The sequence below is a fragment of the Bos grunniens genome, chromosome 13, assembly GCF_055505025.1.
Source record: "Bos grunniens cultivar Pamir isolate PY7600 chromosome 13, Bosgru_T2T1.0, whole genome shotgun sequence".
Taxonomy (NCBI): Eukaryota; Metazoa; Chordata; class Mammalia; order Artiodactyla; family Bovidae; genus Bos; species Bos grunniens.
The window spans coordinates 48,892,994-48,917,462 of NC_141177.1; the positions used below are offsets into that span (position 1 = coordinate 48,892,994).

General features: G+C 44.2%; 1 protein-coding gene across 50 annotated transcripts in view; it reads left to right on the top strand.

Annotated features, from left to right (window-relative positions):
- Positions 1 to 24,469, top strand: part of SVIL (supervillin) — a 256,217-nt gene that overhangs the window by 184,336 nt on the left and 47,412 nt on the right. For 26 of the 50 annotated variants that reach the window (XM_086333936.1, XM_086333955.1, XM_086333948.1 and 23 more), the window contains 9 exons: positions 201 to 262; positions 504 to 643; positions 1,905 to 2,000; positions 4,149 to 4,392; positions 4,832 to 5,408; positions 6,365 to 6,590; positions 19,538 to 19,667; positions 23,488 to 23,535; positions 24,299 to 24,376. In XM_086333936.1, the coding sequence (XP_086190062.1) occupies positions 201 to 262; positions 504 to 643; positions 1,905 to 2,000; positions 4,149 to 4,392; positions 4,832 to 5,408; positions 6,365 to 6,590; positions 19,538 to 19,667; positions 23,488 to 23,535; positions 24,299 to 24,376 (1,601 nt within the window). The remainder of the gene's footprint in view (positions 1 to 200; positions 263 to 503; positions 644 to 1,904; positions 2,001 to 4,148; positions 4,393 to 4,831; positions 5,409 to 6,364; positions 6,591 to 19,537; positions 19,668 to 23,487; positions 23,536 to 24,298; positions 24,377 to 24,469) is intronic. The other 24 variants (XM_086333949.1, XM_086333958.1, XM_086333969.1 and 21 more) reach the window with 4 other exon arrangements.

The window sequence follows — 24,469 nt, forward strand, 5'->3', positions numbered from 1 at the left end:
TGGGCTTCCCTTGTGGCTCAAACGATAAAGAATCTGCCTGCAACGCGGGAGACCTGGGCTTGATCCCTGGATTGGGACGATCTCCTTTAGCATATTGATTCTTTTATTCAGAAGATTTCCAAGTCCACCTTGGAAAACTTTTCAAAGACTTTCCCTACGTCTTCTAATGATGTTCAGTCTTTATTTGTGACTCTTCCCAGATGAAGAAAAGGTCGATGAGCGAGCGAGGCTGAGCGTCGCTGCTAAGAGGCTGCTCTTCAGGGTAAGATGTGCTGAAAGGTCATCAGGGTAAGCCAGCCTGCAGCCTGCTCTGGCTCTGGGTTCTGGTGTGATCTCTCCTCCCATGTGGCTGCTGTGTGTGCTGCTAATGGCGATGCTGCCTCCTGGGGCGGTGGTGGGGGGCTCTCCTGTAGACCCTGCAGGGTCTACAGAGTAGCCACATTCTGCCGCCCCAGCTTCCTTTCCTCCAGTTGTTCAGGCTTCTACACTGTTTCCCATCCTAGGAGATGGAGAAGTCGTTTGACGAGAAGAGCGTCCCAAAGCGCCGCTCCCGCAATGCGGCCGTGGAGCAGAGGCTGCGGCGCCTCCAGGACCGGTCCCACACGCAGCCCGTCACCACCGAGGAGGTGGTCATTGCAGCCACGTAAGTCCCTCCAGGGCCTCTGGGCCTTGGCTGGAAGGCCTTCTTTGTAAAGAGAAATTTAAAGACTTTTAAAACGAAGCGATCTGAAGATGGTTCAGTTAGAAGCCACCAAAAAGTAGGTGTTTGGGTGTCTGGTGTCCAAGGGGAGTTTTCTTTTTATTTTTTTGCCTGGTTTCTTTTTTAATCCATTTACAATGGAAAATTTAAAATACAAGAGTAGACGGGTTAATGTTCTGAGCCCCCATGTCCTCATCACCCAAGAGCCAAGAACCCCAAGCCCATCTCATCTCGCTCTACCCGTTTCCTGCTGTAGTTATGTTCAAGCAAACCCTATATATCGTTTCCTCCATAAATATTTTAGTCTGTATCTCAAAACAGACTAAAGGTACAGAAGGATTCTCTTGGCTTTTAAATTATCATGTTTTTTTTTTTTTAATTCCATGGAAGTCTCCAAACGGTGGGAAGTAGGTTTTGAGCCGTGTTTTCCCATGTGTTCAGTATGAATTTCCCAAAGTAATTCATCCAGGGATCATTGCTTCCATTAAGTGAAAACTTTTATTAGTTTTTTAAAAAAATAGTTTCTCCTGCTGGACATACACGTGCACACACCCTTCCTGAAAAAATGAAGTTCATATCATTTAGAGCATGAACAGCCCACATGTGAAGCTGCACTTAACTCAGCCGCCTGCACTTCCAGTTTGTGGATAAGTACATCTTCTATTCACTGGGAACTCTTGGCAAATCAAAAAATAATAATACTGTTTGGTTATTGTAAAATAAGAAACAACTAACCCTAGGAGCAAAACAGTAAATATAAGCAAAAGTTACCCACTTGTCAGACTCTCTGAACGTACTTTGATGTGCTTATAGATGATATGAGGACCATGATTTTTCTAAAAAAGAGCTTAGGACAACTTAGTAAAACAGAGACATAATCTACTGCTTTGCTGGTGGTTAATATATTAGCTTCTTTTTAATTTTTTTTTTTTAAACTGGGACACTTATTCTAAATATTCTAAATCCTTTCCAAGCTCGAAAAATCTGTTCCTGTTCCACTGACTTTGGGTCATCTCTGTCTCTTATTTCCTCAGTGTGTAATTGCTTTTCAAGTTCTTTTGTGATTTTCCCAAATAAACAAGCGAACAGTTTTGTTCCAGTATGTTTTGACATAATGTTTCTGAATTGAAAACTACGCTCTCCTTAATGCTTCTTTTCTTCTCTCTCCTTATGAATGTTCCACCTTTGGCAATTGCTTTTAAAGTGAACCTACCCCCGCTTCGTGCTCAGTGGCCACCCACCCTGTAATGACAAGACATCCTAGCCCCACTGTAGCTAAGAGTCCCGTGCAGCCTGCCAGGTACTGGACAGAAGTTGCTGCATGTCGCACTGAGAGCAGAGGTGCATCTTCCGATCTTGAATGTCTGTCGTTTGTCTGACAAACAAGTCAGCGCAAGGAGTTGTCCCAGCGAAGCGTGTGGCATCTTGCCGTCTCACACCGGGGGACTTCACGTAGGCCTGCATATGCCGGCATTTCATCCACCTGCTTTCTCTCTGTCCTGGGACTCAACCCCAACTAACCCACTCATCCATTTGTTTTCTTTCTGTTTTACATAACCCTGATCATCCCTAAAAAATTTCGTTTTTCATCTAAAATACTAGCACTTAATAAAGATTAACAGAAAAATAGGACGTTAACCTGAATGTTGAAAGTCTTATCATGCTTAAACACTTCTAGACATGAATACATGCTTACAAACAACCTTACCTGTTTTCTAATGGATAGACAATGCCGTTATATTTGAGGATCCAGACAATAACAACTTATAGTGTCTGAACTTAGATGCTTTACTGTTATGTTTTAAGTTGTGGTGTTTTAAAGTGATGTCCTTAAGGCAGGTAAATATCCCCTCTATTTCACTGTTACAGGCCAAAACACAAAGGCTAAAGCAGGATTAAAACGAGTAAGATGACAGTTCAGAAAGAAAGCTGGCATTGTCGAGATGTGGGCTGTCTTTGGGAAAACAGGTTTCCAGCACACCTAGTTCTTCCCTGTGCTCAGTTATGTACGACTCTTTGTGACCCCATGGACTGTAGCCCACCAGGCTCCTCTCTCCATGGAATTTTCCAGGCAAGAATACTGGAGCGGGCTGCCATTTCCTTCTCCAGGGGATCTTCCCCACCCAGGGATTGGACCCACATCTCTTGCGTCTCCTGAATTGGTGTCTTTACAACTAGAGCCACCTGGGAAGCCCAGTTCTTCTCTGGACCTCAGGAAAGATGCCAAGACTCAGGTCCCCTTACTCCCACCTCACTGTGCCCTGGAAAACTGACACCCCTCTCTTGTCTGGGACAACTTGTAAAGCACTAGTTAATCGGAGTCAAGGCAGAATATATTCTTCTCCTGGACTTGAGAATTGGATGTGCCTGTGGCAGAAGGTACATTGTCTTAGACTTTCCAAGATTCACGAGACCAGGTAACTGGAAGCCTTCTCCTCTTGGAGGGATTTATCAGCACCAAAATGTCCTTCACCTTTCAAGTTACCAGGAATTTCAGATTTTTAGTACCTTTTAGGAAACAGATGGAAACCTACAAGAGAAAATCCTAGGTTAAAAGAGGAGAATGATCTTTACAGTGAAACTATTTGTGTGTAGTAAGTGAACATCAAAACCCTGTGTCGTAGTTAATGCTTTTGATAGAATAACTGTATTATTTCCTAACTGTTTAAAATGCAGGGGCTTCCCTGGTGGTCCAGTGGTTAAGACTTTGCCTTCCAATGGAGAGGGTGGAGGTTAGATCCCTGGTGAGGGAGCTAAGATCCCAGAGAGCTAAGATATATGCAATTCTGCCCGTTCCTACGAAAAAGAAAAATAAACAACAGAAGCAATATTGTAACAAATTTAATGAAGCCTTTTAGAATGGTCCACATTAAAAAAAAAAGAATTAAAAAAAATGTAAAGACCACCTTCTGAACCACACATTTAGATAATGTCTAAATAGGCTGTGTGGAGAAGGAAATGGCAACCCACTCAAGTATTCTTGCCTGGAGAATCTTAGGGACAGAAGAGCCTGGTGGGCTGCCATCTATGGGGTCGCACAGAGTCGGACATGGCTGAAGCAACTTAGCAGCAGCAGCAGCAAATAGGCCATAGGCAAGGTCTGAGGACTCCTCCTAGCTGTATTTATTGTTGATACTAGCAATACAGCTCCTCTCTCCAAGATAAGGTATACCTAAGCCTTAATTTGTTTAATTCTGTAATTAGGAAACTCAATGTTTAGAAATAATCCAGAGCTGAAAATCTGTGTGACATTGACCACGCAAGGGCCCTCAGCCTAGAGTGTTCACTCTCTTATTAATAGCTGACCAACTGCCCATACCTGTCTTAAATCTAGATAGGGGAAAATAAGCCCCTTTTCCAGTGACACTTTGAAGAAAGTTAACAGACAGACTTAGGGGTGGGCTTCTGTTTCTCTCCCTACGTGGGGCTGACGTCTCCCCGCTTTCAGATTGCAGGCGTCTGCTCACCAAAAGGCACTAGCCAGAGACCAGACAAACGAGAGCAAAGATTCTGCTGAGCAGGGAGAACCTGACTCCTCCACTCTGAGCTTAGCGGAGAAGCTGGCCTTGTTTAACAAACTATCCCAGCCGGTCTCAAAAGCCATTTCAACACGGAACAGATTAGACATGAGACAGAGGAGGATGAATGCTCGTTATCAAACCCAGCCGGTCACGCTTGGAGAAGTGGAACAGGTGGGTGCCCTGCAATCCAGCTCCAAGGTTGCACGTGTGTCCTGAAAATATGGGAGCATGCTGTCCCACGGGGGTTAATGATATGATTAAGGGGCTCTACTTGTACTCTGTGTTACCTGTCGCTACTTGGTCATAACTTCATTCTTAAGGAGGATAATCATGCCAAGGATGTTTCTCTTCTCTTGTTCACATTATGGCTGAAATCATCTGAAGTTGAGTCCATTGAGGGGAGAAAAACAGAATGCACAACCTGCCTTTCACCCAGATGATTGGATTATCGAGACGCATTTGTGCAACTACATCTAGGTTTGGTTTCTCACCAACAGAAGCAGGAAAACTGCCCCAAATGTAGTGCCTCCATCCATGTCAGTCCATCCACGGGGATTTACCCAAGCGATGTTTTTAAATCAGCTTTTATTTTTGAACTGTCTCCTCCCAGGTGCAGAGTGGCAAGCTCATGGCTTTCTCTCCCACCATTAACACTTCCGTGTCCACCGTGGCATCTACCGTCCCCCCCATGTATGCAGGAAATCTTCGGACAAAGCCAATTCCAGATGACAGCTTTGGTGCCACTGAGCAGAAGTTTGCTTCTTCGCTAGAAAACTCCGACTCCCCAGTTAGAAGCATCCTGAAATCCCAAGGCTGGCAGCCCTCGGTCGAGGGTGCTGGGAGCAAAGCAATGTTGAGAGAATTTGAAGAGACAGAACGCAAGGGAGGCTTGACAGGTGGAGATGGCGGGGTTACAAAGTATGGGTCCTTCGAGGAAGCAGAGCTGTCCTACCCCGTCCTCAGCAGAGTCCGGGAGGGAGACAACCATAAAGAGGCCATCTATGCCCTTCCGAGGAAAGGAAGCCTGGAGCTCGCCCATCCTCCCATCGCCCAGCTTGGTGATGAGCTGAAGGAATTTTCCACCCCAAAGAGCACCATGCAGGCAAGCCCAGACTGGAAGGAGAGGCAGCTCTTTGAAGAGAAGGTGGACTTGGAGAATGTCACAAAGAGGAAGTTTTCGCTGAAAGGTAACTTACTACTGCTCTTTCTTTTCTGCTGGATGGGTTGCATGTGTTTGGGATTGTTTTTAACTGAATTGTGAAGGCAGTTGACAGCTGAGTGTTAAGCGTTAAATGAAAGTCTGGTGTGAATGGTACCCTTCCCGGACTTTTCTTCCTCTTAAACTTGACCTGTTCAGAGGACTCATGAATATGTCTGCCATAAAAGTACCTGAAGTGTTTTAATACATCTTCATAAGGGTTTTGGATGGCTTGGTCATGTTAACTAAACTGCTAGCTCTTTTGGCTCCTTTTAGAAATTGATGACCTCACAAGACTTTTCTGGCAATCCAATGGTTAAGTCTCTGAGCTTCCAATGCAGGGGTGATCCTGATCGAGGAACTAAGATCCCACGTGCCTTGCAGCATGACCAAAAAAAAAAAAAATTAAAAATATAAAAATAAGAAAAATTAAATTGAGGACCTCAAAGGTCCCGGGCTGGAAAAGTACAGGGAATAGGGCAGGAACCCAGTCTCTGGAGTTTCAGGTTCTCTTTCTAGATCCTTCTTGTGCAGATTAGCAAGCCGTGCGGCACAGGACTGTAATTCTCTCTCTGCATTTCCATAAAATGATAGTGTGTCAGTTATGAGTGGCTTTAGTTGGGGAGTACTGTACATGTGAAATGTCAAAGTATTGTTTAGGAGGCGTGGAGACATTCTGCAGTGTCGTCCAAACCAACTTCCTGTGTCTGGCACGTAGGAGAAGACCAATTGTCACAGAACAAGTTGCTGGGTGGGGTCATCCGCTGGGAAGTTTGGTTTTCTCAGGGACGAGCGTGCCCCAGATTTGCATAAACCCCAGGGGATTGGGTAACCTGCCACGTGCCCACGGATTGAACTCTTAAGTGCGGGATCATCCGGGGGTGAAGGGCTTGAAGAATGTTTGCCCGGGGGAGTAAGTGCTGACAGGGCTCCTTTCCTTCCCAGCCTCGGAGTTCGGGGAACCCACTTCTGAGCAGACCGGCGCGGCTGCTGGGAAACTGGCTGCTCCGACTGCAACCCCGGTGTCCTGGAAGCCGCAGGATCCCTCCGAACAGCCTCAGGAGAAGCGGTATCAGAGCCCGTGTGCGATGTTTGCTGCTGGAGAGATCAAAGCCCCGGCGGTGGAGGGCAGCCTCGACTCCCCCAGCAAAACCATGTCCATTAAAGAAAGGTAATGAGATTTCATGACCGAGAAGGAATTCCGTTGGGGTGGGATGGCAGTTTACAGCTTGCTTTCAGACAAAGATCCGAGGAACAGGCAATGGGAGAAAATCATGAAGCCAACTACACAAGGGAATGTGCTGTTCTTCCAGGAAGTTTGAAAGCTAACCACGTTCATTCTGGTGTCTGGACTGATAAAGCTGGGAGGTGCTGGTTCAAAACTCTATGAGGAAGCAAACAGACTTTCGCCTGCTTCTTTGGTTGCTGCTTCTGTTTTCTTTTCTTTTTTTTTTTAAATACTAAATTCACTGACCAGCCAGGGATTTCAGATGGTGGCTCTTTTCCTTTCAGGTTTGCATGGCTTGAAATTGAATGCATAGCTGCTTGTGACTATCTATCGATGGAAAATATGTGTGGAGGGATTGGAGATAAATTCAGATTTAGGACACAAATCCTTGGGATTTGAATCAAAGTTTTGTTTATGTTACGAAAAGTAAAATGGATGACTTCTGCAGTGCATTTAGACACTTCATATCAGGTAATAGCTGTGAAGACTGTATCTGAGGATTAAATAACACCAAAACCTCATTTCATTCAAGAGAGTGATGGAGGGTTGAGAGGAGATTGAGCGTCCCTTGGACTGCAAGGAGATCCAACCAGTCCATTCTGAAGGAGATCAGCCCTGGGATTTCTTTGGAGGGAATGATGCTAAAGCTGAAACTCCAGTACTTTGGCCACCTCATGCGAAGAGTTGACTCATTGGAAAAGACTCTGATGCTGGGAGGGATTGAGGGCAGGAGGAGAAGGGGACGACAGAGGATGAGATGGCTGGATGGCATCACTGACTCGATGGACGTGGGTCTGGGTGAACTCTGGGAGTTGGTGATGGGCAGGGAGGCCTGGCGTGCTGCAATTCATGGGGTCACAAAGAGTCGGACACGACTGAGCGACTGAACTGAACTGAACTGAAAGAGGGCAGGTACTAAGAATCAGAGTTAAATATTTGGGGTGTTTTCCTTGTTAGCCTTTAGTAAAAGATGTAAGTGACCGGAGGACTGGGTGAAGAAGCTTCTCCTCAATTTCCTAGTTTGATTGGCAGAAGTATGGCTCCACCCACTTGGATCCCCACCCCCCCTCCCTTAGCACCTCCACCTTTTAGAAGTTTTCTTCCTCTGAACTGCACTGGCAACTCTGATTTCTCTAAGTACATTTCCAACTAGTTGAGACAATGTAATAAACCACAGTGAAAACTCTTCATTCATTTTTTTCAAGTCAAACCTTGGAATAATATTCACAAAATGTTAGATAGATGGAGACTTTTTCAACCAACAAGTTAATGAGAATGCTAAAGCTTATTTTCTTTCACCTTTGCTTTTTTAAAATTCACAGTACAGAATACTTAGAAGACTGAGGAGGCTTGGATGTTGGGGTGAGCTAACTAGAAGGTGTTTGGCCTATTCTGGCATGAAGTCCTCCTCCACAGAAACCCAGCTCACAGAGGGCTTGATCCAGAGTCCTTACTATGTCTTTATTGAAGTATAGTTGATTTGCAATGTTGTTGTGAGTTATAGGTGTACCGCAGAGTGATTTGGTTCTTTTCCACTTTAGGTTATTATGGGATGTTGCTATATACCGTGGGTCCTTGTTGTTTATCGATTGATATTTTATATATGGTAGTGTATATATGTTAATCTCATACTCCTCATTTATCCATCTCCCTGCTTTTCCATTTGGTTACCGTAAGTTTTGTTTTTTATTTCTATGAGTATGTTTCTGTTTCATAAATAAGTTCATTTGTATTATTTTTTAGCTTCGGCATGTAAGCGATATCATACAGTATTTGCCTTTTTCTGTCTGACGTACTTCACTTAGGATGATCATCTCTAGGTCCATCCGTGTTGCGGCAAATGCCAATATTTCACTGCGTTTTATGGCTGAGTAGTACCCCATTGTATGTGGACCACATCTTCCTTACCCATTCCTCTGCTGATGGGCTTTTACATTGTTTCCATGTCTTGGCTACTGTGAATGGTGCTGCTATGAACACTGCGGGGCATGGCTTTTGTAGGCTGGGTTTTCTCCAGTTACATGCCCAGGAGTGGGACGCTGGATCAGGTTTTTGAGGAACCTCCCTACTGTTCTCCATAGTGGCTGCACAAACTTACATTCCCATCAACAGTGTAGGAGGGTACCCTTTTCTCTGCACCGTCCAAAGACCCAACTATTGATAACTGATTAGGTAAAAGAATGAAGTATCGTTTAAGGAAATTAATGATAAATATCACTTAATACACAAGTTCTGATCTTTGACACACCAGAAAACGTTCTTGGGGTAAAATTCCAGTAGAAGATACCAATATACTCCCTTCTCTCAAAGGCTTTGGAAAGAGATTTCCCGTCTTGGGGTGTATTCTGTCTGTCAGGATGTCTAATGAAGTTTTGTGTCTAACTGCTATGCAGTCCTTCTTGGCTCACTTGCCTGTGCTTAGCAAATTTTAGTTTCTTTTTTTTCTGAAAGCAGTTCTAATTCTACTGTAAAATTCTAAATAAAAAAAAATGTGAGATGCTGTAAAGGTGCAGCTTCCTAACCCAGGCTTTGTGGATGTCTGAGGAGTTGGAGGGTGGCTGTAAGGTTGCTATTAGCTGCCCGGAAGGGGGATGAAAACCAACTAGCTGTGTACACATGGACGTTCTGGCCGGCGAGAGACAGTCCTTCCCACAGACCCAAGGGGCTCCTGGCCACAGTCTGTCCAGACCCATGATCGTGAGAATGCTTCTTAAATATTCAGCTATTCAGTTTCCTTGACAAACTGCACATTTAAAAAGGAAAGAGGGACACTTGATTTAGCATCTACGTTGGTAATAGACTATGCCAAGACAAAATATACGGCCAGAGATCTTTCCCCCTTACCTCAATGGTACTTTTATTTGCACTTTGCTAAAATAGCAGAGCTACATATTTCTTTACGATCCACACAATAGCTTTTCCCCAAGAAGTGGAGGGACATTGCTCCTTCCTCCTGTTAAATAATTATGAGGCTTGACCATTTAAAATAAGAATGCTCCTCATATAATATTTATTTGGGCTTTGCTTTTTTTGAGGTGACAAATAAAGTAGACCTTTTAAACCTTATTCTAATTCCTCCGATCACCTGCTTCACCATAGGAGAGGTTGAATTCCAGGGGCCCTGGGGCCACGTGGTGAATAGGGCCAACCCTAAGAGGGGCCGGGCTTAGTCTCTCTCCCTCCGTACATGAGGCAAGGCTGCTGTGTTTTAGTAGCAAACATGTTCTCCCTGGAAGACAGAAATTCTAACTAGACAACAGTGCTAGGAAGAATCCATCCTCTTCCTGTACTAATTTTCTCAGTTCGTGTGTTCCTGACATCACTTGTTTCGAATTTCACTTTCAGGGTTCAGACTCTTGGAGACCAGACTTTGGACTTTGCCAGTTTCCTTCATCATTTCTTCTAAACAACTACAGCCTGAGGATGTAGTTCGGTCTTCCTTGATCTTGTGGGTCTGTCTCTTTCCTGCTCAGGACTTGAGCATCATTTGTTTTTGTTTTTGTTTCTTTAAAGCTGGTGGTATGGACTGGCAAATTGTCTGGACTCAAAGATTTTCTTGGAATTGACTATTTTTTCTCTTAGTAATTTTATTTATTTAGTTTTTACTATGCTGAGTCTTCTTTGTAGCATGGGCTTTTATCTAATTGCATTGAGCAGGCACTGCTCTCTAGTTCGGGTGCCCGGACTTCTCATTGCGACAGCCTCTCTTGTTGCAAAGCATGGGCTTTAGGGCATGCGGGCTTCAGAAGTTGAGGCCCTTGGGCTCAGTAGTTGCAGTTCCTGGGGTCTAGAGCACAGGCTCAGTAGTTGTGGCACACAGGCTTAGTTGCTCTGTGGCATGTGGGGTCTTTCTGGATCAGGGATCAAACTCGTGTCTCCTGCATTGGCAGGTGGATTCTTTACCACGGAGCCAGCAGGGAAACCCAGGACTTGAGCATCTTAAGTCCTCTCTCCCGAGGACCACAGAGGTGCCTCCCTCTTGTGTTTCTCTTGTGTGACATCACAGAGTGCTGAAGATGGCCCTTCGAAGGAGCCAATATATCCCTGTTTCATAGACATAAACTAAGACTTAGAAAAGCGTAGCAACTGAGAAATTAGAGGAACTCTTCCACACATTCCTCTTCTTTTACAATATATGTGTTGCTCAAGAAAACATATCTGTAAGTTCCTTTTCTTTCTTCATCTTTCCGACATGTAGAATGTCAAGTTTGGATCATAACTAGCCTAAAGTTGAGGATATATTTTGCTTTCCCCATCGAATTGATAGCATCACTGTTTCATAACAGCCTACATGGTTTGGGTTTCAGTTCAGTTCAGTCGCTCAGTCGTGTCCAACTCTTCGCAACCCCATGAACCGCAGCACGCCAGGCCTCCCTGTCCATCACCAACTGCCGGAGTCCACCCAAACCCATGTCCATTGAGTCGGTGATGCCATCCAACCATCTCATCCTGTCGTCCCCTTCTCCTCCTGCCTTCAATCTTTCCCAGCATCAGGGTCTTTTCAAATGAGTCAGCTCTTCGCATCAGGTGGCCAAAGTATTGGGTTTAAGTTGTCCCTAATGGGGGACTTCTTTGAAAACCATTGTAAATCAGATACATTTTGTGTTGCTTAAGGATAAAATCTTTGATACCTCTTTAAAAGTAGATTAGGCTTTTAGAAATCTTATTTCCACAGTTACTGAAACACCTGTATCTGTGCTTTCACTTTGGGGTGGAGAAGATGACTAAAAAGAGCAAAAGATCCAATCTTCCACTCGGATGTTGATGGAGCTTAAGGATGTATTGAACTCCCAGGAATGTTGAAGAGGCCACCCGTGCCTCTGGTGAGCCTGCGACTCCTGCCTTCTAAGGCCCCGGCGGGGGTCCCCTGTGTTCTCTGTGAGTCCCACCATCCACGCAGCCAGACTGGAGGTTCTTACTTTGCAGCCTCAGAGTTCAGCCACTAGAGGGCCCCAGGTTCATGTAAGAGCTTGGGGCAGGCATGCGTTTTTTCCTTTGCTGCCTCCTTTTCTGATCTTTGATTTGTCCTCATTTAAAAGATCTATTAGTACACTCCTCCAGCCTATAAATCAGCCACAACCCAAGATCTGGTCTAAGGACTAGTCTACACTCTTTTCAGCCACGTCTGTGTGGTACCTGTGATTCTCTGAAATGACGGGACATTTTTAAAGGAGGAAGAAAAAACTGTACAGCAGCTTAGAGGCACACGATCTGCCCGGCCCACACTTGACTCCATGCTGACTGCTGTGAACCTGCAGAACTTGTTCCAATCAAGTCAAGCTCTCAGACCAGTGCTGCTGAAATGTCCTGCCTTGGGCTAGTATTGCCTGCTGGGAACACATGGGCTATGGCCGGAGGGAGAACCACTTCCCCAGTGGCCGGACAGATACCCATGTGGTGGCCCTGGGCTCGGTCTCGGGGTAAATAACAAGGGACTACTCACTGGTAGTAGCGAACTAAGCAGTAGTAAACTAAGCAGATGCCCAGTTCTCAACATCCCAGCCCTGCAAATAGCACTTGGACTTGGCGGATGCTAAAAGCACTGACTGTTTGAATTGCCTAGGCAGTAATTTATGGCATGTGGGCTTCCCGGGTGGCGCTAGTGGTAAAGAACTCCCCTGCCAATGCAGGAGACCCAAGAGACACAGGTTCGATCCTGGGTTGGGAAGATCCCCTAGAGAAGGGCATGGCAACCCACTCCAGTATTCTTGCCTGGAGAATCCCATGGACAGGGGAGCCTGGCAGGCTACAGTCCATGGTGTTGCAAAGAGTCGGACATGACTGAAGTGACAGCACACACCCATGTAGGACCAGATGCTCAGCTCCCCAGCCCTCTGCAGTGCATAGTGGGTCTGCAGGGAGTCAGGAGGGTTGTGAGACTGCAGGAGAGAAGGCGTTTGGAAAGGTCCCCCCACCTTCCTGAGCTTGTTCAACACTAAGTAGGAAATCAAGAGGGCCGGGAATAATACATGTGTGTTTCAGTGGGTGTTCAAGTTTTCTGTTACCTGCACTCTGCAGGCTTGGGCTGGATTCAGGCCATGTGGGCTCAAGTGAAGCTCAGTTTCTTCCATATTATTTTGGCTACTCTGTAGTCTTTGGAAGTGAGACTTTCTATGGTCATCCTGAGAATGACCCTGCCAGCACATCCAGAAGCAAGATTTCAGGTTCTTGGAAGGGACGAATTCTTTGAAGGCCATCCCAGCAAGGGAAAAAAAAAATGTATATATATATATACATACATACAATGCAGTTTCTAACACATGCGAGTGAAAATATGCCTGGTGAGCTCACATACAAGTAGTGAAGCCATGCCCTAGGATGGGAGGCAGGATATGCCCGGGATGGAACCATAGCTCCCTGCCCCTGTGACATGCAGGGTGACCTGAGTGGTGACATCCTTGGCCTGTGCATGCATCCTTGCCTCATTCAGGATAACGATATCTGGGCTCTTAGAGGTCATGGGGCATATTAGCAGAATACATGGTGGACCATAGAGTGATGAAAGAGCCACGCTTTGCCTTTTTCTAAATCAGTTCTCCATTCCCAAAGCAGCCACTAAGGTAAGCAGCAAGAGAAACCACCACAGTGCGAAGTCCATGCACTGCAGCTAGAGAGTAGCCCCCATTCCCCGCAACAGGAGAAAGCCCTCACACAGCAACAGAGACCCCACACAACCAAGAATAAATTTATTAGTTAAAAAAGAAAAGACTATAACCAGGAAGAGCCAGCTAGAAGAGATGCACAGTGCAAGGTGTGAGGAAAGGGTATGATTCTTTAGATGATGTTGCCATTGCTTCAGATTTTGGAATCTTATTTTGAGAATGTCTTTAAAGACCTAGAGTAGATCATAAACCCAACTTCTGAGGCTGCATTTTTTAATTTCTCTGAAATCACTTGGACTCTAATCTGATTCGAAAGGTAAGGTAGCCAAGATGAATAATGACTCGTGGGTCAAGGGTGAAGTCAGAGAGCTGGTTCTGAGCTGTAAGGAGAATATCAGTGAAGCCAATGTCTGTGTTCACAAGATGATGAATTAGAAATACATCTTTGTGTGGGCGTGAAAGTGCTGGCATGCTTATTTTTTGGAAGTCTTCTTTATAGACACTTTGAAGGCTCTACTGCAGCATGCACATGCTCTTGATTTCGTTTCATGATTTGATTTTACTCAATTATTTTTCCTATTAGAAGAAAACTGACTCATTTCAGAATAATTGGAGGAAAGATCAATCTTAGTCCGTATATAGTCTGACCTCCAGATGGAAACCCTTAAGGGGATTTAGAATCTCTTTTCAAGTACATGAACTAGCGCTTGTAGAAGGCAGAGCACTGTCAAGCGTCACAGATGATAGAATCTGGGGCTGAATGAGAGCATGTAGGGCACAAAGAGTCGGACACGACTGAGGGACTCAGCACAGCACAGCACGGGGCCTGACTTAGATACAAGATTCTGACTCTGACTTCCAAGTGGATTCCATCCCCCACCACCACTGAGTAGTTGTCTGATACCAGCTGGGTGTCCTACAATTCCACCCAATTCTGACGCTGTCTATGCAGAGATAGGATCAGACCAGAGGGTAAGGGCTTGGGTCCTGCAAGACAGTCCCTCCGCCCGTCTTCAGACACCTGTTGTAAGTCCAGGCCCTTATCTATGCTCCCAGCCCATTACCCTGATAGAGACTGGAGGTTCCAACATCCTTCTCCTTGGATTCAATCACTTACTAGAGGGGCTCACAGAACTCAGAGAAATATTCTAATTTACTAGACCTCAAGTGTTTATAGAAGAATGTAGGACTTCCCTGGTGGTACCATGGATAAGAATCTCCCTGCCAATGCAGGGGACACGATCCCTGATCCAGGAAGATCCCACATGCTATAAAGCAGCTAAGCCCCTGCACACGACAGCTGAGCCTGAGCTCTAGGGCCCAGGAGCCATGACTGCTGAGCCCGTGGGCTGCAACTGTTGGAGCCCGCATGCCTAGAGCCTGTGCTCTGCAACAGGAGAAACCACTGCAGTGAGAAGCCCACGCACCTCTCTGCAACCAGAGAAAGCCCCCAAGCAGCAACAAAGACCCAGCTCAGCCAAAAATAACTTTTTAAAAAACAATATAAGGAACAGCCAGCTAGAAGAGATGGACAGTGCAAGGTGTGAAGAAAGGGTGTGGAGTTTCATGCTCTCCCTGGGTGTGCTACCCTCCCCAAACCTCCACGTGTCCACCAAACCAAGAACTCTTGGAACCTTGTCCTTGTGGCCTTTTTGTGGAGGCTTTATTACATAGACATGATTGAGTTGAGCCACCATTGGCCAGTGACTTAATTACTCTCCAGCCCTTTTCTCCTTCCTGGAGGTCAGGGGGTGGGACTAAAACTTCTAACCATCTAATCACATGTCTGGTTCTCCCAGCAACACATCCCCATATACATGTTTCTAAAGGTCATCTCATTCACATAAGTTGACACATTTATCACTCTCATCATTTAGGAAATTCCAAGTTGTGGGAGCTCTGTACCTGCAAAGAGGACAATAACCAAGTGTGTATTATAAATCACAATATCACAGATGAGTGATTGTTTCATAGAGTAGACGTTTGGGTCTTATCTGCAGTCACATAGAGAGAAAGGAAAGGAAGGAAGAAGAGGAAGAGGTTGGATGAGGGGAAAGGTCCAGAGTTTGAAGCTCTTGCTCCCTTTGGAAAGTCTTCCTGGCTTACCTTCCTTATTTGACCAAACAAATAGGCAAGTATACAATATGGTTATACATGAATTTATAGATGTACATGGGCTTATATTTACTGTAAAACTTGTTTTCTTATTTGCTTAACTAAACTTTTATTGTACAGTGTGATATACCTCTCCTTCAGTTTTTTTTTAAAAAAATTTATTGGCATATAGTTGCATTGGAAAAGACCCTTATGCCGGGAAAGATTGAGGGCAGAAGGAGATGGGGGGAACAGATGGTTGGATGACATCACTGACTTAATGGACATGAATTTAAGCAAACTCTGGGAGATAGTGAAGGACAGGGAAGCCTGGTGCTGCAGCCCATGGGGTCACAGAGAGTCAGACATGACTTAGAGTAAAACAACACAGTTGCTTTATGATGTTGTATTACTTTCTGCTATACACCAAAGTGAATCAGCTATACATATACCCATAGTTCAGTTCAGTCGCTCAGTCATATCCGACTCTTTGCGACCCCATGAATCGCAGCACGCCAGGCCTCCCTGTCCATCACCAACTCCCAGAGTTCACTCAGACTCACGTCCATCGAGTCAGCAATGCCATCCAGCCATCTCATCCTCTTTCATCCCCTTCTCCTCCTGCCCCCAATCCCTCCCAGCATCAGAGTCTTTTCCAATGAGTCAACTCTTCACATGAGGTGGCCAAAGTACTGGAGTTTCAGCTTTAGCATCATTCCTTCCAAAGAACACCAGGGCTGATCTCCTTCAGAATGGACTGGTTGGATCTCCTTGCAGTCCAAGGGACTCTCAACAGTCTTCTCCAACACCACAGTTCAAAAGCATCAATTCTTCGGTGCTGAGCCTTCTTCACAGTCCAACTCTCACATCCATACCTGACCACAGGAAAAACAACCATAGCCTTGACTAGACGGACCTTTGTTGGCAAAGTAATGTCTCTGCTTTTGAATATGCTATCTAGGTTGGTCATAACTTTCCTTCCAAGGAGTAAGTGTCTTTTAATTTCATGGCTGCAGTCACCATCTGCAGTGATTTTGGAGCTCCCAAAAATAGTCTGACACTGTTTCCACTGTTTCCCCATCTATTTCCCATGAAGTGATGGGACCGGATGCCATGATCTTCGTTTTCTGAATGTTGAGCTTTAAGCCAACTTTCACTCTCCACTTTCACTTTCATCAAGAGGCTTTTGAGTTCCTCTTCACTTTATGCCATAAGGGTGGTGTCATCTGCATATCTGAGGTGATTGATATTTCTCCTGGCAATCTTGATTCCAGCTTGTGTTTCTTCCAGTCCAGTGTTTCTCATGATGTACTCTGCATATAAGTTAAATAAGCAGAGTGACAATATACAGCCTTGACATACTCCTTTTCCTATTTGGAACCATTCTGTTGTTCCATGTCCAGTTCTAACTGTTGCTTCCTGACCTGCATACAGATTTCTCAAGAGGCAGATCCGGTGGTCTGGTATTCCCATCTCTTTCAGAATTTTCCACAGTTTATTGTGATCCACACAGTCAAAGGCTTTGGCATAGTCAGTAAAGCAGAAATAGATGTTTTTCTGGAACTCTCTTGCTTTTTCCATGATCCAGCGGATGTTGGCAATTTGATCTCTGGTTCCTCTTCCTTTTCTAAAACCAGCTTGAACATCAGGAAGTTCACGGTTCACGTATTGCTGAAGCCTGGCTTGGACAATTTTGAGCATTACTTTACTAGCATGTGAGATGAGTGCAATTGTGCAGTAGTTTGAGCATTCTTTGGCATTGCCTTTCTTTGGGATTGGAATGAAAACTGACCTTTTCCAGTCCTGTGGCCACTGCTGAGTTTTCCAAATTTGCTGGCATATTGAGTGCAGCACTTTCACAGCATCATCTTTCAGGATTTGAAATAGCTCAACTGGAATTCCATCACCTCCACTAGCTTTGTTCGTAGTGATGCTTTCTAAGGCCCACTTGACTTCACATTCCAGGATATCTGGCTCTAGGTCAGTGATCACACCATCGTGATTATCTGGGTCATGAAGATCTTTTTTGTACAGTTCTTCTGTGTATCTTGCCATCTGTTCTTAATATCTTCTGCTTCTGTTAGGTCCATACCTAACAGAACCATTAGGTTAGGACCATTTCTGTCCTTTATCGAGCCCATCTTTGCATGAAATATTCCCTTGGTATCTCTAATTTTCTTGAAGAGATCTCTAGTCTTTCCCATTCTGTTGTTTTCCTCTATTTCTTTGCATTGATCGCTGAAGAAGGCTTTCTTATATCTTCTTTCTATTCTTTGGAACTCTGCATTCAGATGCTTATATCTTTCCTTTTCTCCTTTGCTTTTTGCTTCTCTTCTTTTCACAGCTATTTGTAAGGCCTCCCCAGACAACCATTTTGCTTTTTTGCATTTCTTTTCCATGGGGATGGTCTTGATCCCTGTCTCCTGTACAATGTCACGAACCTCATTCCATAGTTCATCAGGCACTCTGTCTGTCGGATCTAGGCCCTTAAATCTATTTCTCACTTCCACTGTATAATCATAAGGGATTTGATTTAGGTCATACCTGAATGGTCTAGTGGTTTTCCCTACTTTCCCCTCTTTATTGGGTTTCCTTCCCATTTAGGTCACCGCAGAGCATTTAGTAGAGCTCCTTGTGCTCTACAGTTGGTTCTCATTAGTTATCTATTTTATACATAATATCAATAGTATATACATGTCAATCCCAATCTCCCAGTTCACCCCTCACCCCTGTTCCCCCTTGGTATCCATACATTGGTTCTCTACATCTGTCTCTATTTCTGCTCTGTAAATAAGATCATCTATACCAGTTTTTCAGATTCCACATGTATGTGTTAATATGCGATATTTATTTTTCTCATTCTAATTCACTTCACTCTGTGTGACAGACTCTAGGCTCACCCACATCACTACAAATGACCCAATCCATTCCTTTTAATGGCTGAGTTATATTCCATTGTATGTATGTACCACATCTTCCTTATCCATTCCTCTGTTGATGGACATTTAGGTTATCTCCATGAGGAGTATGATATGTTTCATCCCATCTCCAATTCCATTATTTAATGGAGTCAGGGCACTTGGTCAAAGGGCCCTTAGAGACCATCTAGTTCAGTGTCCATTGTGACCAGTAAGGAAGGGACTTGACAGGACTTAACAGCCAAAATAGGGCTTATATGTTGCGTAAAAATACACTCTTCATGGACATGTATTAATGAAATGTTTAAAAGACCCAGCCCAGCAGACCCAGCTGCAAGGGAAAGGGTCCAGTCATTTTCCCCCGTAATCTTTAAATTGTTTGAGCACCAGCTCAAATGAGTTTAATGATCGCCACTTTTGTGCCTTTTATCTTTCCTGTGTTTGTCCAACTTAAATGTCCAAGACTGAAACAGCCTTGTGTTCATGAGGATAACCTTTCACAAATTTTCACATCCAAGCAGCTTTTTATCAAGTGATACCATAGTTGACCTAAAGTAGGTTAGATAAAGACCTCAGTTAATTAGATTCTTTTTTTGTATATAGCTATCTCCTGAGGAAAGTTGGAGTGATCATTTTAAAAATGGGTTTCTAGAGAAGTTTCTGTATTAAGAAGGCAGATTGGAAAGACCAAGTTCATTTGGAAGAAAATAGCGTGACTTAGAATTCAAGAACAGAAACATTCTTAAACATCAGCTTTTACCTGTAATTATAAACGTATGATATCCAGAGATTGTCTATATTCTGTTGCTTTAAATTGTTAAACTCATTTCTGCTATACTTTCTGCAAATAAGTACCATCCACCTTCGGCATTACCTGTTAATTCCTCATGTGACCAGAAGGGGTCACCAGAAGACATTTTTCTCTGGGGACATTTATTTTTATTTTCCTTTGTGTCCTCAGCCCAAAAGCAAGGCAAAAACAGAGATATTCTTTTGGTAAAATGATGTTCCATCTTTTATCTGGGAAGTCAGGCTTCAGATTTGCTTTTCCATCAAACTTTCAAACCTTTGGGACCATCTTAGATAATATAATACTCTACATAGTATAATTATATTAGTTTTCTAGACATACTTTCTTCCAAATAAATGCCATTCAGAAAGATTCAAATTAGGCAGCTATGGTCATTTCTTACTTATGGCTAACTTGCTTAAATTGTGGTTCTTTTCCAAGGAAGGATTGGTGCTGAAGTCTTTGGTTGGCATGTCTTCTTCTTAGATTAGCACTGTTGAAGAAGAGCGGTGAGGAAGACTGGAGAAACAGACTCAACAGAAAGCAGGAATACGGCAAAGCCTCCATCACCAGCAGCCTGCACATCCAAGAGACGGAGCAGTCACTCAAGAAGAAGGTAACGTTGTCTGTGCTCAGAAAAAGCATTCTAACTAACATCCCGCTTGGATGTGCATCCACCGGGCAAGCATGCATGGCTTAACTAGTTAGCACCCTGGCACGCATCAGCTCTCTCTTGCCACTAGGGCCCACACCTAAAGTCTGCCCACAGCAGCTTCAGTTAATCACCAGCTGAGGTCTTGAGACGCCCTAGAAGTGGGAACAGTGCCACATACCTAATGCATCAGCAGGCAGGTTCCTATACTTGGAAGTGTGCACTTTTATCTGTTTCAAATCTTCTAAAATGCAGTCTGATTTTACAGTGTTATTAAACCCTTTTATATCTATATACCTATATCTGTAGAGGCGTACTGCAGTCCATGGGGTTGCAGAGTCCGACACAACTGAGCAACTGAACTGAACCAAACTGATATCTATATTATATAGCTATAGATATAGATGTGTGTGTGTGTATATATATTTTGATCACACTACATAGTATGCAGGATATTAATTCTCTGACAACCAGGGATTGAACCCATGTCCCCTGCAGTGGAAGCATGGAATCCTTAACACTGGACTGCCAGGAAGTCACCTTATTAAAGCCTTTAGAATGAAAACCTCATTGACTGCTAACCGTTTATTGGTTGCATATAGAATATGGGTTTGAATGTCCTAGGCCTAGATTTAAAACATGCATATACAAGAGGACACAACTGTGGTCGGTGAGGACATGTCACAGAAGTCATGTTCCATGATGATCAGGTAAGCCTTTCACTGAGAAAGTATAGCAAAGTATGTTACAAGTTTCAAGAAAATTCAGTAACACACTGTTGTCGATCTGGGCAAGCATTTCTTATGCAAATGTACCAATGAGTTGTTAAATGACTAGTCATAATGACCAGCTTTTGACCAGTCAGTGCACACTTTCAAAGTGAACAGTGATTTCCTGCTGCCTGGGCCTGTGATGGCAAATGCACCTGCTGGCTGGGGGCAGTGTGGGCGCTGTGCCACACCACTGGCCAACTGCTAGGATCACAGGTCTTCAAACAAAAAGGAAAAATGCTTCCAACCAGATGATCACCTAGACCCCTTCCAGCTCTAAAACAATGTAATAAGCCTCTGTGGAAGAGAGAAGTGATGAACACGACCTTGATGCACTCAGAAACGTACATAAGAAGGTGGTATGTCCACGGGGCCATGAAGACAGAGTTCTGACACTATTTCCTATGGCTCTTCTGTGTTTTCCTAGGTTAAATTGGAACAGCAATTTGAATTCTCTCTTTTGAGTCAGACATGACTTCAAAGATAATCACTAAAGACAGTTAACGCTCAGCCATTTGCAAATCTCTCAAATATGACTGGATATTAAAGAGCCTACATAGGAAATCTGTATTTCCAGAATGAGATCCAGAAGTGTAAGAAAACTAGGTCCCTCCAGTGATTGACTGCCATTGCCCACAAACTTTATGTAAAAGTTTGATTTGAAAGTATTGGTTCCAAGGTAACTTTAGGTCTTAACTCTTGGTCATGTTGAAAGAGGCAAAGAAATTTCCCCAAGCAGGTACCCCATGGCATGGTAAAAAGGATGGCTACAAAGTACAAAGCCAGGTAGATTTCTTACAAATAGTAGAATCAATTTCAACACTTTGCACCACTTAGGGGACAGGGATCAACAGAAGCTGGGTAGACCAGAAGGCTCAGAATAGTAGATGTGATCAGAACAGCCTTAACATTAGACAGAGATTCTCAGGAGGCAAGAGATGGGAGAAAGTGACTGCAGTTGCCCCTGGGGTGGTAAACCCTGCCCACAGCAGCCGTGGCTTGAGTGGGAAGTGCTGTCCTGGGCTCAGGGGTTCTGCACCAGCAGTGAACTCATCGCTCTCCTACTCCTAACCTAGTTCACTTTGGCCCAAGACAATAAGCTCTTTGAAGTTGAAATAAGCCCATCTATTTTGGGCTTCTGTAGCAGGCATTGGGAAATCGTGGGTTCTCTTGAGGTCATGTGGTTTTCCCATGGTCTCTGAAGTGCCCTCGGTTTCGTGTCTTCCCAAGGGCGGGCTGTGTATTTCAGCCACACCTTAGCCATGCTCATATGTGGTAGAAGAGCTGCCTTGAACGTGATCTGCCTTAAGACAGTCCCAGGGGCAGCTGGAAGGCAGACAGGGGAGCTTGAGACATGGCCAAGGTTTGCTGAGTATCTGAATGCTTCTCTGCAAAAGGAAGGGCATTCATGACATGTGCTCCAGGCAGTTAGGATCTTGCTGCCTGGGCTGCAGCCAGACTTGCTAGGGGCACAAGCTCTGGAACCTTCCATCTTTTCCTCCAAGGGAAAAGGGACTGGATTTACTGTCAGGTCATCACTTCCTGCACAGTTTCTGAATTCATTGAAGGCACATATTCGTGGTTACCAAACATTTTACAGTTTGGCCTCCTCGAGCTTTTATTGTGTATGCTAAGCAGGGTCCCACGGGTTACAGCCTGTGGAAAAGCAAAGGAGGCAGGAAATGGAGATGGGCCTTTATATAAATCACTTCCCCTGTGAAAATCTGCACCATCCAATAAAAATATAATGTGAACCCATGAGTAATTAGAGATTGTTGTATAACCACATTAAAAAAGATGTGAGGGATGCCTTGAAAATCTTAAATTGTTTTTCTTTCTGTTGAAGGGTTTGTCCCAAAACAAAACAAAATTTTGGTGCTCTAACTGGCATCTCATTTGGGGTCCTGTAAGGTTAAAAAAAATGTATTCTTTGGGTCCATAAATCAATTTGGGGAATAAGTTAGTGTTTTCCTTTCCCTACAAAAAGATCAATCATGCCTCAAGAGACAATGTAACTTAACATCACTTCCTTACTTTCCAAACTTATCCCCCTAAAATTAGGATGGATGGTTTGTAACTTAAGAGTGCTATTTACCTTGCTGCCCCTGTCATTTCCTACAACAAATAGCTTGGGTTCTTTCTCTTGCTGTCCCTTTTTCCTTCCTCTTGCGCCTGGTTTAGTCTAGGACAATGCTAACCTGACTTATACATCTTTGCTTTTGTAGCATATAGAATTAGTTTAAAAGATCGTAAAGACCATAGTTTGTAGGTTTGGCTGGGCTCACAGCTCCAGGAACACGATCCTTTCAGAGCCACTCATCCCACCCAAGAGGGAGAGAAATGAAACAAAGCAAAGTTTGAAAGAAAAGGGATTTGGCAGAAGTCTCTTTGTTTCACCTAAATTGCAGTTATGTATTTTCCCCAAATCATTATTTAAAATTCCAACCCCATTTTGGCCTGTTCTTTGATATTTAGGCAGAGACAGTGACTCCCAGGCCCTTTGATCAAAATAACCATCCAAAGTTGTAGGCGTTTTCCGGAAGTCAGAACCTTTTATAGAGTTTGTGGTTACAAACCCCAATCTGTGTCTGAGCCACAGGTTAGGATTTGATACCTGGCTGTGCTTCCATCAAAGTGTCAAGTCAGTGAATCAAGCTAAGCTCTGTGCTATCCTCAGAACAAGTCCTTGAAAATTCTAGGCAGGTCAGTCTGCCACATTTGTGTTCTAATTGCCTGTGCCGTTGAAATTCCAAATTACGATTCAAGAGCATGCGGTCAGTTGAAGGACAAAGGGTAGGAGGGTGAAGAGGGCTATTGGTCTGACCCCCAGATTACAGATAATCACCCCTCGGATGGGGGATGAGCTCACTTGTTGTTTGTGCCACCCGACTGTGTGGGCATGTGCATGCTTCTCCTGGAACCCAGCACAGAGTTCTGGAAAATGCTTGTGACACCGTAATCTGACCCTACTCTTCCGACACTCTGCAACGTCTCCTATTTGTTTTAACCTGTAGGAAGAAGGAGGATTTACAGATGATAATGACATTTCTAATCTGCTTTGGGTAAGCCTGACTCTAACACAGGTCTCCTCACCACGTGTAGCTCTCATCCTAGACGGTTCCCCTGGGTACCCCTCTCTGCTTGGTTTTCTTAGCCCGAGGGGAGATGTCACCTCAATCTGGCATGGAAAGCTATCCTGTTTCCCGCCCTTTCTTTAAATTTTATTTTTAATTGGAGGATAATTGCTTTGCAATATTGGGTTGGTTTCTGCCATACAACGACAGGAATCAGCTGTAAGTATACGTATGTCCCCTCCCTCTTGAGCCTCCCTCCCACCCTACCTCCCCATCCCACCCCTCCAGGTCATCACAGAGCACTGGGTTGAGCTCCCTGTGTTATACAGCAGCCTCCCATTAGCTATCTCACGCCCATCAGAGTGGCCATCATCAAAACATCGTGAAATTTTGTTTCAATCATGGAGAAAACGTGAAAGGCTTTAAAAAAGAGTTTATATTCAGTGTTAAAATGGTCCATGAATGTCAGGGATCCCCTGTCTGAATATCTTCTGTAAATTGCAGTCATCTTACCAATAACTCAGGTACTGCACAGAACTGATTTGGTTATACTTACTGTGCTTGTGTGGGAATTTCTATTAGCAGGCTAAAATAAAACAAGTAGGAAGGACTCTCCTGGGAAGAGAATTGAAATTGCAATGAGTAAATTAACTTTCTGTGAGAGAAAGCCTTGTTTTTGTCCTTCCCCTCCTCCACCCAGCTCTGGTAAATCATCTTTTTTCATCTCTAATCCTCTTGCTTTGCTCTATAGGAACCTGTATACGCTTCTACTTATTCTCCTGCTCTACCTGCTGCTCATAAATACCTGTCTTTTGTATCTATTAATCAGGTGAGGAAAAGCCTACATGTATTAAGCCTCATTGCAATTTCTGAGTGGCAGGGAGAAACTTACTTCATTTGGGAAAGTAACTCCTTTGCTGCA